At 33.0% G+C, this 21,326-nt stretch overlaps 1 protein-coding gene across 1 annotated transcript; it reads left to right on the forward strand.

Moving 5' to 3' along the window:
- Positions 1-4,284: 4,284 nt before the first annotated feature.
- LOC117692222 (uncharacterized) lies at positions 4,285-21,296 on the forward strand. The gene is made up of 11 exons (XM_066072529.1): positions 4,285-4,463; positions 7,076-7,189; positions 11,272-11,394; positions 13,424-13,471; positions 13,667-13,699; positions 15,433-15,555; positions 16,982-17,107; positions 17,636-17,713; positions 20,886-20,915; positions 21,121-21,150; positions 21,280-21,296. The coding sequence occupies exons 1-11, from the start codon at positions 4,349-4,351 to the stop codon at positions 21,294-21,296; spliced, it is 837 nt and encodes a 278-aa protein (XP_065928601.1). The 5' UTR covers positions 4,285-4,348.
- The last annotated feature ends 30 nt before the right edge of the window (positions 21,297-21,326 follow it).

Below are 21,326 nucleotides of genomic sequence, written 5' to 3' on the forward strand. Positions count from 1 at the left end.
AGTGCTCAAATTTTTGTGTTGATTATCTTGTGTATCTCTCGTAATGACCTAATTTCACCTCAAAACATTGTTATGAATGGCTTCAACAAGGAAGGCTAAAACTGGGAAAACAAAAGCCTAGTAAACTACCAAGGATATTATTTAGATTTTAACTTTCAGTTTATGTAGAAGATGCCCAACTTCTAGTAGCTATTTTATTCACAACCCACCAAGCGGGAAGAATGGAATCCAGTTATCAAAAAACACAAGAATAACAAACAAAATACAACCTCAGCAATATTGATCCAACTCGGTTAAACATGCATGAAACTTGTATCATTGTAAGTTCTTATCTAAAACAGGCCGGATAACTATGCCAGTTTTAATTTTGCTTAAGATGTAGTGTCCTAAAATTGCATGTAAACCAAATGATATATACAGGGAGGTACTAAATCAACAAGCTCAGAGCCCAGAGTACAACCAAATGCTTTACCGACCGCCAAGTTGAGAGCAAATAACCCTATGCTTTGGGAAAATGACACTCGATCGTCATCCTAACGAGGAAGTCAACCTGGGGGAAGGAACATCCTGCTTTTAAACATCTGCTGGTATGCGGCTAAATCTTGATATGCAGTGATATGCTCCTTTGATTTTACGAATGACATAGAAAGGGGATCTGCTGCCTGGGAAACAGCCTGTCTTTTATATATTATCTCCCTGACAAGTATCAAAACCTCTGGCAACGAAATTTCAGTTTTGAAATGAACAAGAGGAGAAGCAGTTACTAGTACAAGTTATGAGTTGCAGCTCGATTGGCTAAGACTTGGCGCCATGGATTGTTCCCGACGATTAGAGAAATCCCATCTCATTAGAGCATGTATCGCCGCCTCACCTGAACAATAAGATACAGGTCCGTCTTCGTATTGTGTGCACTGAGAAGAGGAACATTCAGAAAAGTAGTCTTAATATTTTGCACGAAGTAGGATGCACTACAGAGAAAGAGTTATTAAACTGGAATGCTGGAATGTGCACGTGGAATGTATAGACTACTGGCGTGCGACAGCATAAACAACGAACTCAGAATGTAAACATTGCTTCCCGCAATGAAACACTGACTTTAATACCAAAACAAAGGACAAATTCTTCCTTTTGGGCAATTCCAGAGTAGATGCAGACCACGATGCATGACCCTTGTGTATCGGTTAGTTTGGTAGGCAGAATAAACGAAAACCGCATGCACCTGCTCAAGCTATGCATCTGTTTCAACCGCTGTTATAGAAAAAATCTGTATTCCCAGATTGAACCGTATCATAAAGTGTCTTTGAGACAATCGTGCTCTAACCAATGGCACCAACAGGATCCAAATTGGTTTTGCGTTCAGCTATTTAAAATGTTTTGCATACACTTTCTTTCAATATAGCTGATTGCGGCACGGACTACCATATAGTTGCTGGAAGACCAGAGTGCGACTATGGACAGTTTACAGAAGCGCCATAGAGATAGGAAACTCAACCTTGGAGAAGTAGAAAATATTGCGGGACACCTTATATTGTATTGTTATAGCCACTGGGGTATATGTACCGGTTGAGAAAGTTACGGTCGGTTGCTTTCCGATCGAGGCATTCACGTTGCGAGGACTTCTAAATGCAGTAAATGTAGTAAAATGTAGTAATAAAGAATAAAGAAAACAACAATCAATGAAATACAAAATATATTTATTCTTTGAAAGGATGTCCAAGGTATCCGTATTATTTTGCACAGACAGTGCTGCCTTACTTCGCATGCACATTGAACACGTGTGTCGTTCATACAGAGTGCATAACGTCTGCATCATCTTGAAAACCCCGACGACACTACATCCAACACAGTAGCTCAATGATAGTAAATCCAAGAAAGTATCAACGTTTCCATCCGTTCCTACAAAAACTCCCCGTTTATAAAATCCCTTCGATAATTGACATTGCTCGATCTGCCAGAGTGTGTGGTTTGCGCATGATCAGTGTTATAACATACACAGGAAAACGATCTACAATTATCAAGGTATTTTTTAAGTATCTGCGTCTGTCTTGTTTCGTCATTTATTGGATATATCTTGCCAGTGAAGTATTGTCATATTATTTTTGTTCAAAACGCGTTTTTACAAGTCTTTTCATCCAAGGTAACGTGTTCGGGCGTATGAGCTTCCTGAATGCGGTGAAGCATGACAAGGGTTCTCAGCCTTATATAGAGGGTGTGTAGCGATAAGCAGAACAATAGAAATCGACAACTAATATGGCGGTAGTCGGAAATAAAAGGGAAATGATGCGTATTTATGAATTCTTGTCAGGTTTAAAGTTGGGTTAATTTGTGTTGTATATGTTATAGGAGGATAACCCTGTGCCAAATAACGCCAAGTCGCCTAGTTGAGACTCTTTAGATTTTACTTTGGGCCTCGTGCAATGTAACAGGAGTGATAGATGTAAAACGATCATGATCATAGTGAATTGCTGAACAATCCTGACTGTGCATTAAACATATAATAGTTTTCGTCTTTATTAAGTTAGACGGAATAAATAATATTTTTTAGATATTACTATAAATTCTGGGGTTTTTTTTGTTTAATGTTTTGGCCTGCAATGTAGGACATCGATCCTAACTATGGAATGGTTAGGGTTTACCTGGGGCATACGCAACGAAGTTTCATACCTGAGGGATTTTTATCTAATCATAGATAGTCAGTCAAACTTTAAAGATCTATGAAACAATTTCTAAAATGTGTCGCTGTACGCTGATGTAGGTAGACCCTAGAGGCACTGACTGATGGCTGAGCTGAGGGCTTTAGGGGACTGTAAACGACGACCAGATAAGAACTTTTTAAGTTTTGGAAAAAGGAAAACGTCGTTTTGGATAAGATCTGGAGGTTTAGTAGGTGTGGCAACCTTCTACGACTTCAGAAACAACTTCAAAAGGTCAAATATATTTAATGGGGTATTAGTGTCATGCGGTGTTCATGATAATATTTTTTGAGCTTTTTTTGTACAACATCTTAGTAATACAGACCTGTAGCACATTTGCAATTTGGCTTTGGCATTTGTATATATACATGCGAAGAATATGCAATTAAAAAGAACCTTCTTTGTGTTCATGGTTCCTGGTGCAACTACAGACCCTCTACTGTGTTTAGTTGGCCATAATTTGTTTACAAATTTTCTTTTTGATTCTAAATAATAAACCCTAGCTGCAGGCCTTTAGCTCCCAGTCTGAAAAAGATGGGCGATCTGGGAGCTACAGTGCCATTCGTTGTAAAATACAACAAAAAAGTTAGCCAGTCTTGTTCATATATCACAAAAGTTGTCTTTCAGTCTGAGAGTAAATCGCCGATAAGATTTTTTACAATAATTCCAAAGATATTATAGATCGTTCTCTTTCTACTGTGATTTTTGGATCCTATTTTAATTTACATCCTTATTCTTATCCTACTTTATTACCTGTAAAAGCAAGTTGATAAAAGAATATTGCTTAAGAATGTGTATTATTTGGATATTATTTTAACTCCCACCCATCCCAATCATATTTCCTGTTATTACCTAATCAAGAGGATTTTGTTGTTTATTTACCGATTAAATATTTTCGTCTATTTTGTATGGGTATTCAGGTTTGACAGTGATCTATTGAACTACCGGTCAATAGACTACAATCTATGAGACCGCCAGTCAATAGACTGTGATCTTTTGGACTGGAAACGCATTTTAGAAAACAGTTTACAAGATTAAACGATAACTTTATTATGAATTGTTTATTCACAATTGTTCTTAAAATTTATCTTTAAGGTCATATTGGCATTGACTAACAATGAACTGAATGCACAATGATCTGAAAACCTACTGTAATTTATAATTGTGAACACAAAATTCTAAAAAAGATATTAGGTAATAAAACAAATATTTAATGCCTGAATAGTCAATAGACCCGAATTTATTCCCTTGGCCGTCGGCTTCGGGCAATAGATCATACTGAACTGTTCTCTGCACCTCGGGTTTGGTGACTGCTCAAGCATTAAATAATTGTATATTAATACAAGCTAATAAAAGACTATTCCTTAGATTGATATTTTTACAAAAAACTTAGACCTTCCGTCAGATTTGTCTCCTCCAATCAAGTCAGTATATACAAAACCGTGACCCTTGTGGAACGTAAGCTGCCATAGTAACTATTATATTTGTCAATTGGGTCATGCATATATTTCCGCAATATCTGTAATGTTCGTGTTTCATTGATATTTAGGTTTCATTTCCTTTTACAGTACGTATAAACCAGACAAGAACCAATATTATTTTATCTTTTCTTTCGTCGAACCCAAGTGTTGCTTGATCGACACTTTGCAAAGTACATGGAGGCGTACAGGTTGTTGGTTTTTCTCTGGGTGTTTTTGGTGGCCATCGAAATACCAGATGGAGCGATGGCGACAGAGAAGATCACCATTACAGCACCAGCGGCCTCTGAAGGTCAAGATACATTTGTGATTCTTATGCAGTTTATTTACAAAATATTTTTAAGCTCTCGGAAAAATAAAAAAGATCGGTGTGGTTAAAAGGTGATTTCAGTTTTCACATAAATATATAATTTAAAGTTTTGCTTTAAATTTGTCTGCGCCGCCGGGTAATTTTTTATCATTATGAATTCAAATAATCTGATGAGTTTGAAATCAGAAAAGAAAATGTTGATAGTATACCATGTATTATTTTGAAAATGAATATCTGGCTGATAGCGCTTTTAGGATATAAAGAGAAATAAATATTGTCACTAAATTTGTGTCGGTTTGTCAGATATTTTTGTCATTGTATTTGTTATATATATATTTATATGTTTAGAACTTGACCTCATAACTTAAGTAAATCATGATCAGTTAATAAATACTTTTCGGTTGTAATTTGTGTATGCTTATCGTAGTGTATATATCATTATTCTTAAGAAGCTATTTTGTTTTTACTTTTTGTAATCTCAGGTAAGGGCTGGTTGACTAAAATGTCATTGGTCATCTCGATAGACAGTGGTCTGATAACCAAGAATCACTAAACTGGTGTCAGTGATCTATAAGAGTGTTTTAATTTTAAATTTAATTCAATCAAGAGACTTAAAATGCACTTTGCAAACATCACCTACATATTTCATTTTATAACTGGTAACTATTATTTTTTTTCAGCATTATCTGTATTTTCATATCAATCGATGATTTAGCAATAATCGCGATTGCTGATATATTAAGAACGATTTATTTTTAAATCCGTGAACCTAAATGATCCTTATAATTCTAAGTATTGAAATTGTGAGATTATCATTAGCCCTTTACCGTGCCGCTTTCTTAGACACTTTGAAAGCAATTGACGTAGTTTAAGTTTCGAAGTTCGATTTTCAAAATTCAAAATATGAAAAAAAAAATAGATATTTTATATAATTCTGACATATGCATGATTTCCTTGTAGCTTTTCATTGACTATGGTCTACATTTATATCTAAGATTCTTTCTGAAAATAAAGTGACTTTGACCCAATTACCGGTTGTCATATATCTTTACATGTATAAAGTAAGGATCAAAATAACTCGAAGAACAGAGGAGATATAAGTAGAGCACAATAGCAGCCAGACAGACAGATGGCAGATTCACTGACCCTTCACAGAATAATCATAACATGATAATAGTATAACATGATTAATGGTATAATCATAAACACCAAAATTGTTATTAGTTCTTTAAACGTGAAATAATAATACATTTTTTTACATAAAAATATATAGAAATCTAAATCTATTTCAATAGAAGAAATCAGGAAATAGGCCATGAAAAATGACATTAACAAACTGTCAACCATCTCAAAAATCCATAAAACGAAATACAAATTCCAAGATGAGCAACACGGACCTCCAAAAAGATAGAGGTAGGATCAGGTGCCTAGAAGGGGTAATCATCCTCTGCTGACCGGTTGCAACCGCAGTGTGCTCTTTGTCAAACTCGAAAAAAACCGGAAAATTCCGTAGACAATTACTGATTAGGTGAATATTTATGGTCTAACACTTAGTATGAAAAACGTCAGTCAGCATGCGACCCAGTGGAAGATTGTATTTTTTGACATTGTCGATGTATCGACCAAAGAACGTACGAAAAGAAGTTTTGTTGTAAGGTTACCACCAATGTCCATTTCCAGTAAAATATCCAAATATGAAGCAGATGACACAGACTCTGTGGTATCTTTTATTTCAGTTTCACTGGGATATATCGAGTCGACGTTAGTACGGAAGTAACAATTGTTAATTGATAATACGGCGTCGATATACCTGAATGTTGAGTTGAGTAGAAGGCTACAGCAAGTGATTTATTTTTTTCACATAGACTAAATGTAATTAAATTTCAATTCTTAACGGGTTGATAAGATGTGAATAAATTCAATTTTTTCATACAATTTGGTTTAAGTATTGATCTTTATAATAAAGGTAAGACGTTGAACAGTCACGCAATTTAAATTGATTTAACTTTAGCAATATACACTATAATTTTAATTGCATTATATAAAACAGTAAAAATTCTATATATTTCTTCAAATAAATCGAAACAAGCCATAAGATGGATATTTTTTTTTTAGAATGTAATACACATGTGCATCTTTATCAGTTGTTATTAAGTGATTTGAAATTATGTCGGTTAAAATGTCACAAACCAGTGTCTGAATGACGGTACTGCCACTGGCTTTAATTTTCAGTTTATCTCACACCATTTTGTTTAAAAATGTAAAATGGAAATTGCATTTATGTTTTGTGTTATCTATCTATCTATCTATCTATCTATCTATCTATCTATCTATCTATCTATCTATCTCTATCTTTCTCTATCTTTCTCTATCTATCAATTTATCTCTCTCTCTCTCTCTCTCTCTCTCTCTCTCTCTCTCTCTCTCTCTCTCTCTCTCTCTCTCTCTCCTCTCTCTATCTAGTGGTAGATATGCAAAATACACAGACCTATCCAACTACATGTACTACAGAACACCTACAGTAAATTATTCAAACTTCACTGAGTGTTGTCATATAAGATACTTATTTAAGTACTTTGATTTTGTTCCCACAGCTTGCTACGATGTGCTGGGACGGGACTGTTTCCGGTACAAGGACACAGACTGTGTGGGACCGTTTGAGACCTGGGCTAGAAAGAACTGTAGTTTGAGGTGTGGATACTGCCCTCGTAAGTATATTGATAAGTAAGAGGAGGAAACGAAGAGTAAACCTGTTAATTAGACTCTTCCAAACAAAGAAAAATGGTAAAAATGAAAATAGGATGGATCGTTTCCATGCTTCATTCAGCTTTAAATCCCAAGCTTTATTGTACATCGTTATCAAAGTTAATGAAATAAGACATGGAGGTAATGGGACGTAAAATTTGGCAAGTAAGAAAAGGTTGCATTTGGAATTTACAAGTTAGCTAATCATGGAACCCATGAATATCTACAAATATTAAAGGGGCATGGTCACGATTTTGGTCAAAAAATATTTTTCTAATGTTTATGTTTACAATGCTTCAGTGAGGCATTATTAAAAGCAACCGAAATTTGAGTGTCATTTGTTGAATTATAAGCGAGTTACAGAGCTTACAATTCTTTGCTATGGATTTTAACAAAGCTTTTGTTTACATTATGAATGTTGAAGTGAAAATTTCAATTTTATACCTAAAATGAATCCGTTTAACGTTGGGAACTGTTTATCTATGCTTAAAATTAATAAGAAGATAAAAAAAATCAGCTTGAAAAAGGTTTTTATTGGTATATTGAACCTATGAAAACAAAACATGGCACGAGCCTTGTTTACGTGACACAGATTTGTGAGCTCTGTATCTTGCTAAAACTGAAAGACTGACTCTCAAATTTCATTTGATCATTAGAAATGCATTTCTAAAGCATTGCAAATAATAAAAATAGAATTTGACATAAAATCGTGACCATCCCCCTTTAATATAAATTAATTTTAATTTTACATCGATTTATTCTTAAACAATGGCAATTTTCTGTTGATATCCTTCACTTAAAATAGCAAAAAATAATTTATCTGTTCAATTCATTTACAATAGTATAAAATTACACAGAAGCAAATATTTTTTTTTTTTTTTTTTTTTTATTGGGTTTTTCATTTCACAACACATGTACATATGTAACATAATACTGATTGTAACATTTTTATAAACATATTACATAGTCTTTATACTATTTCTACTTAATAGTACAGTTTTGTATATTTCATATGAAGTGAAGCTGATTTTGAGAGAGAGAGAGAGAGAGAGAGAGAGAGAGAGAGAGAGAGAGAGAGAGAGAGATTATGCAGGTGGATTACAATACAAGTATAGACTATGCTATACTGGAAACAAATGAAATGATATGAGGGTTCACATCGATCAAAAAAAACAAACTTATCTCTATAACTACAATTTTTCACTTATATTATTTTTAACTTGTTTTCTTTAAGTGCTTTGTTGTCCATTAGGATTATTTAATAATACTTTACCCCTGCAGAAGACAGTTAAAAGAGATATATAGTGTATAGAAGAGAAAAAAGTGCTATGACATAGCAAGGGTGTTGATTCGGCGCATGAATTGGTATTGTTTATCATTTGTAAACATTGGCATGCTATACAGCTGCCGATAAACCTGTATATGTTAAAGTTATGTTCAGGTAGAGTTAAAAAAAAGTTTGAAAAATAATACATTTTATGGAAACGGACAGGAAGTATCAAATACATTCCCTCCTATTTTAGTAAGAATATATTTAAGGGAGACAGGCTGCATTGTATAAAATATTATCCTATGCAAACGCTAGTGCAAATTTACAATCCTGCAACCTATCAATCTAGTAATAGTGTAAAAAAAATAAATAAAGCACAGTCAATAATTAACTCGGAAAAGGAGAATGCATTTCCTACCACCTAAGGACTAGTGGCTGAATATGTAAGGTTTAATAAACAAATAGAAATGGATAAAAAAAAAAGGTAGAAATCATACCTCGTTAGAGCAAATCAAACCGGATGTTGGTATGTATGCGGTAAAAATAGAATAGAACCGATACAAATACTTCCGGAATACAAAACCGAATAAGCCCAGAAACCAAAAAATTTCCGGACTGTAATTTTGTTTAAAAAAAAGAAGAAAAAAAAAACATCAGAAGCATGGTTAGTAAATTCGGAAATACAAAAAATGAGTATCTCTATTATGAGTAAATTAATCAATTCACGGGTAGATAAAAAGTAGCTCATTAAATTCCGGAATGTTTTGAAAAATCAAAAACATGTTTCAGAAAATTAATACATGTAGATAAATACAAAAAAAGTATATATATGAATAGATAAATACAATTTCAATCAGTTGAAGAATTAATCAATTAATCCAAAGCACGTAAAATATGATTACATCAGTGAACGGAATGTCGAAGAGAAAAACTCGCATGTAAGCATGGTAAGTACATGTATGTAGCAGTGCTTACGCACTTGCATTCAACGTCAACACATTTTGGCTAGGACGGATTTATGTTTTTCCCGGCGCTCAAGCCCGCATCAACGATATGGGTGAAGCGACGCATACCGATTTTGTTTCCGAACCATCTGGAGACCACAATCAGCGCGTTCTGGATTCCGTTGTCGTTCATGGCGCTAAGTCGAGTTCTCCCCGCCCCATGCTCGCCGTCATCTTCAGAACCCTCATGTACCATACCATCACTGCCTGCGAACCGGTAGGCGTACACATTGTGACTTGCGCTGGATATTGTTGGCAGCCTGAGTATTTCGATCAGCGACTCTTTGACCTGTTTGTACGAATTCACTGCCGTGGCGTGCGACTCGAACCGGTTTTGGTTGTCTTCAATGTGTTTGCCCTTGTTTACCGTTATCTTCACCTGGTCACCTGAGATGACTTCCTCGGCTGTTGGTCTAGTTCCTGTTTTGTCCCGATAAACATTTCCACTTTTGGTGAAAATCAGCTTGTCTCCTTTTATTTTTGTTTCTACATTTTTGGCTGAGTACTTTTTTTGGATATCGTACAGACGTTTCCTTTTTTCGCGTATTTCTTCGGGTTGTTGGACAGCCAATCGGATATGGGATTTCTTTTCTTTTAAGACCCTCACTCTACTCATTACTTTGTCTTTGTGAGTTTTATATCCAAACTGGATACAGATGGGTCTTGGATATTTCCTCTTGTGCGTAGGGTCTTTTTCTCCCAGTCTAAAAAGGTTGAGAATATGGAACGAATCAACTTCTTCCACGCCTAGATCCAGTTCCTGCATAAAAGCATCCCTTACGGCGCTTGCCAGATTTTCGTTTGGTTTTTCATCGAGCCCACTTATTATCACATTATTTTCCATTGAACGAGATTTTAATTCAAGAATTTGTTTCTCTTGTACATTAACCCTAAATTCTAGTTTAATGACATAGTCTTTGAGGCGGCTAATCTCTCTGGACATAATTTCTTGTGAATTATTTATTTCAGTTACCGAATAAACAGTATCATTAGCTTGTTCTTGAACTAGCTCTAGACGCTCTTGAATGCCATCTCGACCCTGGACTTCTTTTGCGAGTTCGTCCATTTGACGACCTTGACTGTCTAGTCTCAACATGAAATTTGCAAGAGTGTTTTGAATATTGGATATGCCTGACATAATCTCATTAAGTTGGTATCCTTCTGGACCGCCGTTTTCTTTTCCATCAGTGGAATCCATACTGTCCCGTAGTGCTCTCTTTTTTGTGCTTATGTTATTGTTTTGTAGGTTAGACATTGGAATGTTAGTATGAGTTTAACTCACCGCGCCTTGGCCGGACAAAGGAACCTTCAGTTTGTTGAAAAATTAAACTCCAGAGGTTTTGTTTATCACAAAATCACCATAGAATCACCACATAGTCATTAGATAAATCTCTCAACATGATTTTCACTTCTTTTGGTTCGATTAATGCATTAAAATTTGGTTTTTTCGGCAGAAGTAGGCACCCCTCTAAAGAAATCCCGACCGCCTTACATGACGAGCATGCGCAAAAAAAAAAAAAAAAAAAAAAGCATATTAACTATCTGCACCCCATCCTTAATCAAAGCAGATGCTTTTTTTTTTTTTTTTTTTTTTTTTTACATAAAATTGATAAATATTTTATTTATTAATAACAAAAAAACTAAATGTGAAGTATTTGTTTCGTTACTTCAGTCGTATAAAAACAAATTCTACTTGTTTCATTTCTGCCATCAACAAGATAAGATTCTTATTCTTTGGAAACCATGAATGTAAGAGGATTGTGTCTTTCAGAGAAACTTCCGTGTGTGGACAATTTAGATTACTGTAATGAGTTTGGTAAGGAGGTTTGTCATCAAGAGCAATATGGCCAATACATGAGAGAACATTGCAGGAAATTCTGTAACTTCTGCAGAGGTAATTCTTTTAACAACTATTTTTGTAATGCTGTAATATATTGGCATGATAACAATTTTGTATCATAAAGTAGTTTTCTCTTCGTAATCTTATGTCTTGAGATAATTTTTAAGTAAACTGTTGGTAGTTTAAGCCGTTGAAAATATTTTTGACCTCATACCATTAATCTACTTCTCTTTTTATTATCGGCAAGGTCTGAAAAAAAGGCCAATAAAGAGAACGTTTGTGGTGTCAAATTATTTGCTCAACTGAACCGAAAGTGAAACATTCTTGTCACCTGTTCTTCTTCGTCTGTTTTTCTGTTGGTTAACTTTTCACAGTTTAACTTCTTTTCGAGAACCACTGGCCCAAATTAAACCAAACATTTCACAAGTCTAAATCACTTTTAAAGGGGAGCTAATCACGAAACAGTGAAAATAGGGTGTGTATCTTAAAATTTCTTCCCAAGAACCACTGCATCTAATATGTTAATTTTCCCAGCATATAGAGGACAATTTCAGTTGTTTAGTCTATGATCCATAAAGCAATACTGGGACCTCAAGAGGGTTGCAAGCCAATACCTGGGCCCCAGATGGGTTTGTATTTTCAGCATAGAACTATTTTGAAAAATATTATTAAAATCTATAAAAATTATTACGTAATCATCCTGTGAAAGTGTAGATTCCAGAATGTACAGACTGTGGTCCCAGTTCAAAACTAGGACCCAAGGTGCTGTTTAAAGTTTAACAAATAATCATTTAAGAAAATTGCTTAATAACTTTTTTTCTTAAAATATGTTACATTTAGTGATATTTCTATGTCCATCTTTTTTATCTTCATATCCTCATATCAAAGTCAGAGTGACCTTGTTTAATTTATATTTACATTTTCAAATGTCTTTGTTTGTGATAACAATATGAATGAAATTTGTAATGTATTGTCCAGTACAGTTTATCAACGACGCAAATGACGTACTGTAGGGTGCAAGCTGGGCTTGCATAATTAAAGGAAAAGAAAGAAATCCGTAAAATGTGTGACTGTAATTTATTATATGATGAAACAATTAGTAAAATTATATATAAATACAAGTAATAAGTAATAAGTGATGATTTTTTGAAATTATAAGGAGATCAAATACGATCGGGCATGGTAAAATCAATCATAAAGCCTTTTGGATATGATTATGATCATGCCCGACCGCGTTTGATCACCTCTTTTTACTCTTTGAAAAATACTTAGTCCTTGAAAAATAATTATTGTCAAATTTGGTTTGTTATAATCAAATTATGTAAAACGTTGTATTGTATAACATCACTTAATCTTTGTTCAAAAGTAAGTCACAGGACGCTACTTTTATTTGAGTTTGTTCATTATTTATTTTCAAATTTTATAATATTTGCTTTTTGTTGATTAAGGGTTAGGAAAATAAGATTGGTAAGTTAAAGCAAAGGTTGATCTCAAAAAGTGGTGTACGGGTGAACGATGTGACCCAAATGCCATTTGGTTTTTTAAGTCAAAATGATTGCAACAGACTAAATGCGATATAAATTATGTGTGACAAATTTTTCTACACAGAAGCATTGTTTTATGGTACTTCTTATTTCAATGCATATTTCTGTTTAAAAATGCATATGGAACATAATTCTTGTCATAAAGGAAAAGCTTGGTCGATATTATAGGACATTTGCCACGAAGAAAATATTTTAGGCGAATTAAACTATGCAGACATGCACAAATAGACCATTTCATACTCAACAAAGCTTTAACTACAGTAAGGTTAAACAATTTTGGACTTCCACTAACCCTACAGTAATGAATTTTGGAGGAGTATGACAGAATATTGTTCAAGGCTTAGTTATCTTAAATAATTGTATTAAAAATATATAAAGTATTGATGTAAAATGAATGTATACGCAATGTAAAACTCTCTCTCTCTCTCTTTCTCTCCTTCTCTCTCTCTCTCTCTCTCTCTCTCTCTCGTTCAATGTACGTTGATTTCAAGGTACATTTGAGGATTTGTAATTAACCTTTGTTTTTCCTTTTATTGTAGCCCCTACAGAATACCTGGTCTCTAGCACACTGCCGACAACCACCCCAGGTCAGTTTCCATTGTTATCAAGTCTTTGGAAGAGCAAACAATAATGAAAATAATTTGTGCACTAATTGGAGTTGATAATCAAAACAGCTATGCACCCAATATATGTATTTGTTTATTAATGAAAAAATAAACTTGAAACTTGATATTAAAAAGAAGGAAATATTATCTAAAATAGCGTCTATTATTTTGTTTTAGAACCTACAACAACGACAACGGCGTTTAACTCAGGTATCCATATTTCTGATGGTTCGGTAATATCATTATCAATCTGCTGGCTGAAATCTGATTGTTTAATAAGTCCTAATCAGTCTTAAAAAATTCTAAAAAGCAATGTTAAAAATATCAAAGGAGTCGGTCACATTGTCACATTATTACTCTTACTGCAGATCCATTGATGTCCGAATAGCTTTTCAAAATACCTGATCATTTTCCAACTTAGATCAAATATCAGTAAAACTGTCAATCTTGCTATTCATCTATAATAATTGCATTTGAGGAATTCAGATAGTATAAAATTATCATTTTGACAAATTATAGATAAAACTGTGGTATTTTTATTTTTGGATTGTAAATATCTAACATTTCAACCAATAAACTCGCAATAAACGATCATTATGATATCAAATGTGTATCAAATATATAACTTTTACACTAGTCCAGTCGTACATGAATGTTTTGCTCTTCTTTGAATTTAGACAGAAACGTTTATTTGCAAATGTAAGTATTGTATTCTAATATATCTTACCTCCTGCTAAATTGTAAAATAAATCATTGGCTTACAGCAGTCACATGGAGACTATGTTTATTCCATACATAGTCAGTAGAAAATATTACCCCCTTTGAGCATTATGACGTCATTTTAGAGCATTATGACATCAGGTTTCGTACTAAAATTGAAACTTGTAATATTAATACAAAAGCTTTTTTCCATTGTTTTATTACCTTTTTGTCAATATAAAAAGACAGACGGTAAGATATAATCTTTACATAGTTTGCAGTTGACCTAATATGGTTATACATGGTCATTAAATTCCATATGGGAGCTCGAGCTCTGTTCTCGCCCTATATGGAATTTACTGACCATGTTTAAACCATACTTGGTCAACTACAAACCATGTAACTAATATTGTGGATCCCAGATCACTGAACAATCTTTTAATTTTTGGCATTTTAAAATAAATTGCCAGTAGCCCTTTCATACAAACAAAAAAAACCAAACAAAACGATAGATTTTTATCGTGAATGAAAACGTCAGATTGTGCTACTTTTAATAAAATTATTTCGAGATTTATGTCGATAGCACATACCCTCTCTTAAAGGGGCATGGTCAAGATTTTGGTCAAATTTTATTTTTCTATTTCTATTGTTTATAATGCTTTACAAATGCCTTTCTAATAATCAACCAAAATTTGAGTGTCAGTCGTAGACTTACAAGCAAGATACAGAGCTCACAGTTCTTTGTCGTGTAAACAAGGCTCGAGCCCTGTTTTTTTTATTACATTGGTTCAATAAACAGGTAATTGTCCTTTTTTGAAGTTGATATGTTGTTGTCATTTTTCATTTCTCTGTTCTGATTCGTTTTAAACATAAATAAATAGTTCCTAGAATTTATCACACTCAGTTGTGGTTTAAAACTGGAACTTCAACATCCAAAATGTAAACAAAAAAATAACGTAGATTTGTTTCCATGATAATGAATTGTGAGCTCTGTATATCTCTTAAAACACAACGTCTGACACTAAGATTTTGATTAACTATTCAAAATACCTTACTTAAGCGTTGTAAATATTAAAACAACGGAAAATCAAATTTATACCGAAATTGTGACTATGCCCGTTTAAGTGTGAAAAATTAAACGTAATTGTTTTTTGTGAATAGGGCTACAGGTTTTCAAACTTAAACAACAGTGAAACTTTCAAAGTGGTGATTCTGAGTGAGGAATAAATACTCTCATTCTACAGTGTCTACGTGGTGTAGGGATAACTCGTCGCTGAACTGCTGGTACTACCCTGACGATAAGTGTGTAGGAGCTTACGAGGGTTGGGCCAGAGTCTACTGTCCCTATAGATGTGGATACTGTCCAAGTAAGTTCAATGGATGTTACCGAAAATTAGTCAAATCATAAACGCATGAGAGTTAAAACATACAGATAAAAAATGGAAAGGTCCAACGTCAAAATAGAAGCTTGATGAGGGTCTTCACTAACTTTGATGTAATTAAATAAATAAATGAAATCTAGCGTTCTTAACCATTCGTTTAACTCTAAGATCGGAGTATTTGAACATTTCAGAAGACTAATTTTGTAAGTTGGAGGTATGTTTCTCAAAACGTGGTCAATATACTTATTGAAATCATGATCTATTACATTTAAAAACAAAAATGCTCAGTTGATCAAGAAAAAAGAACACTTTTAAAAGATTTCCCAATTCGGAAAAACATACCATTTGGTATGGTACTCTTTAGCATTGTTATTGAAGGAAAGACTGAAATGAAAAATGAAAATAACAAACTGTCAAGTAGACAACCATCTCAAAAAACCATGAAAGGTTTCAAACGAGACTGTTGATAGTCCTGTTTTATCAACTTGTTTGTCAGTAGCTTGCCTCGCCTTAGAAACTATTCATACGAATAGCATGGCCTTGTGTATCAAACTAACTGAGAGACAAAAACACCATATACAGATGATGAAGGTGTATTGCTACATAAGTAAGGAAAGTTGACTATAGAAAAATTGAAGTCACCACGTTTATCATAAAGTTTGGTTGTAAAGTTACCATCAATTACTATTTCTAGTAAAATATCCAAATATGAAACAGATGACAGGTATCTTTTATTTGAGATTTTCTGGGATGAATCGAGCCGACAAAAGTATGGAAGTAACAATTGTTAATTAATAATACGTCGTTTATATACATGAACTTTGATTTGAAGGCCACAGCGAGTGACTAATTTTTTTACGTGCAAGTTTTAAAAGAAATAAATTCTGCTTCATTAGAATACAAAAATAGGTCTGCTAACAATGTGGCAGAATTGGTACCCATGGTAATTCCAACAGATTGTTGAAAGACTTGATTAATTTTCCAAAAACTACATAGATGTTGTCTAACAGAAACTCAAGCATCTTTTTATGCCAACTTCAGAGTACTTGTGTATGCAATAAGAATGTTTTTCATATTACAAATTATTTGCTTTGCACGCGCGTCATATTGTGACGTTTGGTTCTGAATTTGAATCAAATGATGCGCCAAAAATTGTGTTACTTTCTCTTGACCCAGAACAATTTTATTAAAAAAAAAAGATGACATTGATAAAAAAATTCTTACTTGTGATTTACAAATTATATTCACATCTACATTTGGCTATTTGGAAATTTTAAACACAACAATGTGTTACTGCAAGACTCGGATCATCTTTTTTGACTATAACCGTTTTTAAACGTGACTGTATATATTGTAACATATTAAGTTGGTTTAGACTAAAAGAAGTGTTGTTTTTTTTTAAATTGAATAGATTTACTGCCTCCCTGCCAAGACTTGGATGTAAACTGCAAAGCGTATGTGGATGGATCGTGTACAAATACGAACTACCGCGCCTATATGAGAGATCGCTGCAGGAAACATTGTAATGAGTGCAACTGTAAGTATAAGTCAAAGAGAAATAAGAGATAAAAATTTCTAAGAATGGTTTCGACATGCAATTGATTTAAAAGAATAAACTTTATTTATTCGTCTATGTGTAATTTTTTCTCTATAGTTTGTTTGGAGATGTTCAGTTTCTACAATCCTGAATTAAATTAAAGCTTTCAACTGATTTCAAACGTTTTTGCATTTTGACATAAAAATGAACATTAATCATATCATTAAAATGCAATATCATATCTTATGAGCAAATAGATGTACTATATACCATTATTTTGGTTAAGTTGAATGTAAACAAATTTAATTTTAGCAATTATTAAATTTAAATACACAGTTTGCATTTACATTTGTCTCTCTCTGTTTGCCTTAACTTGCTTTAAATGTTGAATAAATTTCTAGTGAAGAAGGGGAAAATGTACAACGATTTCCCATAAGAACACCCGACTATTTCCTGTATAGATATAAAGCTCTCTGATAAAATTTGAACAAATGTTAATGACATCATATTTTCTTAATGCGATCATAGATCCGGGACAATACTTGATGCCAAACACTCCACCCAGCACACAGTACTTCACTGTAAACACCGTGGCAGCCAATGGAGGTTTCTAGTACTTTAAGTTTTCCTTTGGTGTTTTCTAGAATTTCAGTAATATTTGGTTGTTTGTCGGTAACTCCAGTAGAATGTGTTGTCACTGGCGATTCTACTTATGTGTTTTGCAGAAAAGATATTGGAAAGTATTAGAAAATCTTTAGGTCTTTTAAACTGTTTCTAATGGTGTTATCAACATGTTGAGGACAAGAAAAAAATATTATGCAGATTATGAAGATCATTCACACTTGATATAAGAGAGTTTGATATATTTTCACGTTTACCGTTATTTTTGCGTGATGAAAAATGCATACAATAACATATTAGCGAGCGCAGCTCGCCGGCGCGCAGCGCCGGCGCGAAGCGAGCTCTACCGGCAAGGCGTGTGTGAATAGAAAATTCGGACTAGTTCCACATTCATTCAACGGATTTTTTTGGCGTCAGTAAATCGGACCAGTAATGCATCGTTTTAATCGTCCCAGTAGTTCCCTGTAATCATGGCAATTTTTATCACTTCACACTCTCACGAGAATCAGCAAGACAAATTTAGACAGTAAAATCAATAACGATGTAAGCGACATACAGTCAATGTTACCTCTAAAGTTCACCTCAGTACACTTTCAATCAAAAATAATCGTGTGACGTCACAAACGTTTACACATTGATCCGATATATTTTTTCGGAGTCAGTAAATTTTGACCCACAATTCATAGTACCAATGGTTTCCAACCTCACGTTCCAACATCACGTTCTCCCGAGAATCAAAGTAAAACTTTTGAAAAGCTTATAAGATGTGTAATTTTAACAACATCATGCTTTTTAAGTAAATAAAACAGTATACTTCGCATACTTTTATTTCTCAGGGGAGTTTTAAAGAGTAAGACGACACTTAACCAACGTCAGCTTTGACGTCACAATAAGCACTGATAAGGGGAAATTACTCTAATTGAAGTTATTGTAAATCTGCTGAAATTACCAAAATCCTCTCAAAATCTTGCAAAGGCTAAGATAAAGAACAGCTGACGAATAAGGACATTTCTTCAGATACAGGAAACAGTTGTAAATTGCACTAGTTTGGATGAATGCTCACAAATATTTTATTCACTATAATTACGGTAATTTCCTGAAACGTAACGTTATACATAGCAGCACCTTTTTTTAAAGGGGGTGGGTGGGTGGATGGCAGCCTCATCCAAAAAATCTTTGCAAGCAAAAAGAAAAATAAATCATGAAAATTCTAATCCTTCAGCTCTTTAGCAGTTCAATGGTTTCTTTATTTTCACTTCCATTTATTACATGCGGGGGGGGGGGGGGGGGGGTGGGGGGGGGGCAACACCATGTTCTTTTAACATGATAAGCAAATATTTTTAAGCGTAAATTAAAAATAAAATTAAACATTAATTATTTTTTTTAAAGTGGAGGGCTCTATGTATAAATTGACAAAAATGAAAAAAAAATTTAGCATGGGGGGAGCTCTATGATGAATCAAGTTTTATATGTAAGTTTAAGAAAAAATGTCTACTGCAAAAAAAAGGGGGAAATCAATCAATCAATCATAATCACAATCACTTTAAAAGAGGAGATGCAGTGCAATGAATATTTATATATTAAAATCTTTATTATTTAACAACATTGTATCTGAGATTAAACTATTGTTCTACATATAAATGAATAAATTATAACAAATCTTATAAACTATGAATAATGAAAATTGATTGAAAAATAGGTATGTTTTATTTTTTGGCATTCAAATTTCACGTTGTTAATTTTATTTTATTAATTTATTATAATTGATTGTTTGATCACATGCTGTGCTCGCCCCAACGGTCGCACCGTAAAACATATTATATATTAATGTAAGAAGTAGCGAGATGACATAAGAGAGTTTGATATATTTTCACGTTTACCGTTATTTTTGCGTGATGAAAAATGCATACAATAACATATTAACGAAAGACGTCTGTACGATTGATATATACAATGGATAGAATATTACTAGTAACATGCAAATAATATGAATCATTGTAGTGTCAATATGTGACGTATTCTTTAAAAAAGAAGAAATGATACAAGCTTTGGTGTATATGAAACAAATAAACATATATGGATTAAAAAGAACATTGTAAAAATATTACTCAATATTAAAAGATTCTAAATACATGTAGTACATAATATTGCATATTATTGAATTGGTATTTTAATATTTAATATTGCATATTATTGAAATGGTATTTTAATATTTATTAATTCAATTCATGTCTGGTGTCATGTATTGCTATAACGATTTCACTTTATGCTTTTTAAAAGCATTTTGTCTGAAGATATATTATTCTCTACATTTTAATTATAATTTTGAGAATAATAATATTCATATTTAACACATATTCAATATTCATTTTTAGACATTACATTATTTTGTTTTGGGTGTGAAATATGCAAATACATGTTATCTTATGAATTTATGAACAATTATACTCCTAAAAACAGAAATAAATCAAGCATTAAAATTAAATAACTGAGAACATGATTTATAACACTTTTTAAAAAAAAACCCCAAATTAAAATTGCTCTATTAACTATATTGAACATGATAATGATTATTTGTAACATTTAAGGTGGAATGACACATAATCACAAAATGGCTGGCCGCTGATCGAAACGACGTTTCGTATTATTAACAGGATTTTATCGACTGCAACATGTAACTTACTCCATAGCCGAGTGGAAAAGTGTCGGACTTGTTATCCTTACATCCCGAGTTCGAATCCCGCAGGGGCTTTTGTTTTTACTTACAGGAATAATTATTCTAGATATTCATTTTTTATCCCCAAACTGCAAATTTTTCGCTTATTTGACATTTGTACAGTTTTTTTATCAGCATGTCTTTCATTATTAAAAAATCCTGTTATTTTGAGTGACGTTCCAGGTGTGTTATTCCACCTTAAGATCATTTTCTCTATTTTTTTCACTTTCTAAATCTACTTCTACAGCCCAGCCACAGTGAATATATGTTTTGTTTTAAAAAACAACAAATTAAGTGTTAATTTTCATACGTCTGTTAAGAATGAAAGAAAAAAACTGCAGTTTTTCATCTGAATACTTTAATCCAAGTAAACGTAATTCTATCAATTATACCTAGAATATGATGTGTTTCATTTGAGATCATTTTCTCTATTTATTTCAGTTTCTAAATCTACTTCTACATCCCCGCCAGGTTTGGTTTTTAATCACTATGCATCTTTGTTTTGTTTTAAAAAAACAACAAATCACCTTAAAATATTTCATACGTCTGTTAAGAAAGAAAAACCTGAAGATTTTCGTCTGAAAATAATTATTTTAATCCAAGTAAATGTTACTTTATCAATTATACTGAAAATATGACGTGTTACATTTAAAATGATTTTCTATATTTATTTCAGTGTTTAAGTCAACATCGACATCCCCGCCAGGTACATTCTTAATTCCAATGCAGCCATGTTTTCTTCAAAACAATTCACTTTTTTACACGTCGATGAACGGGACTTAAACACAATTAAGGATGACAATTTTATTTTTAATTTATTGAAAACTCTTAAAAGATTTAGAAAAACTCTAATGTAGGAAGTCGTTACAAGCTGTTATTTCC

The sequence above is a fragment of the Magallana gigas genome, chromosome 9 (genome assembly GCF_963853765.1).
Source record: "Magallana gigas chromosome 9, xbMagGiga1.1, whole genome shotgun sequence".
Lineage (NCBI taxonomy): Eukaryota > Metazoa > Mollusca > Bivalvia > Ostreida > Ostreidae > Magallana > Magallana gigas.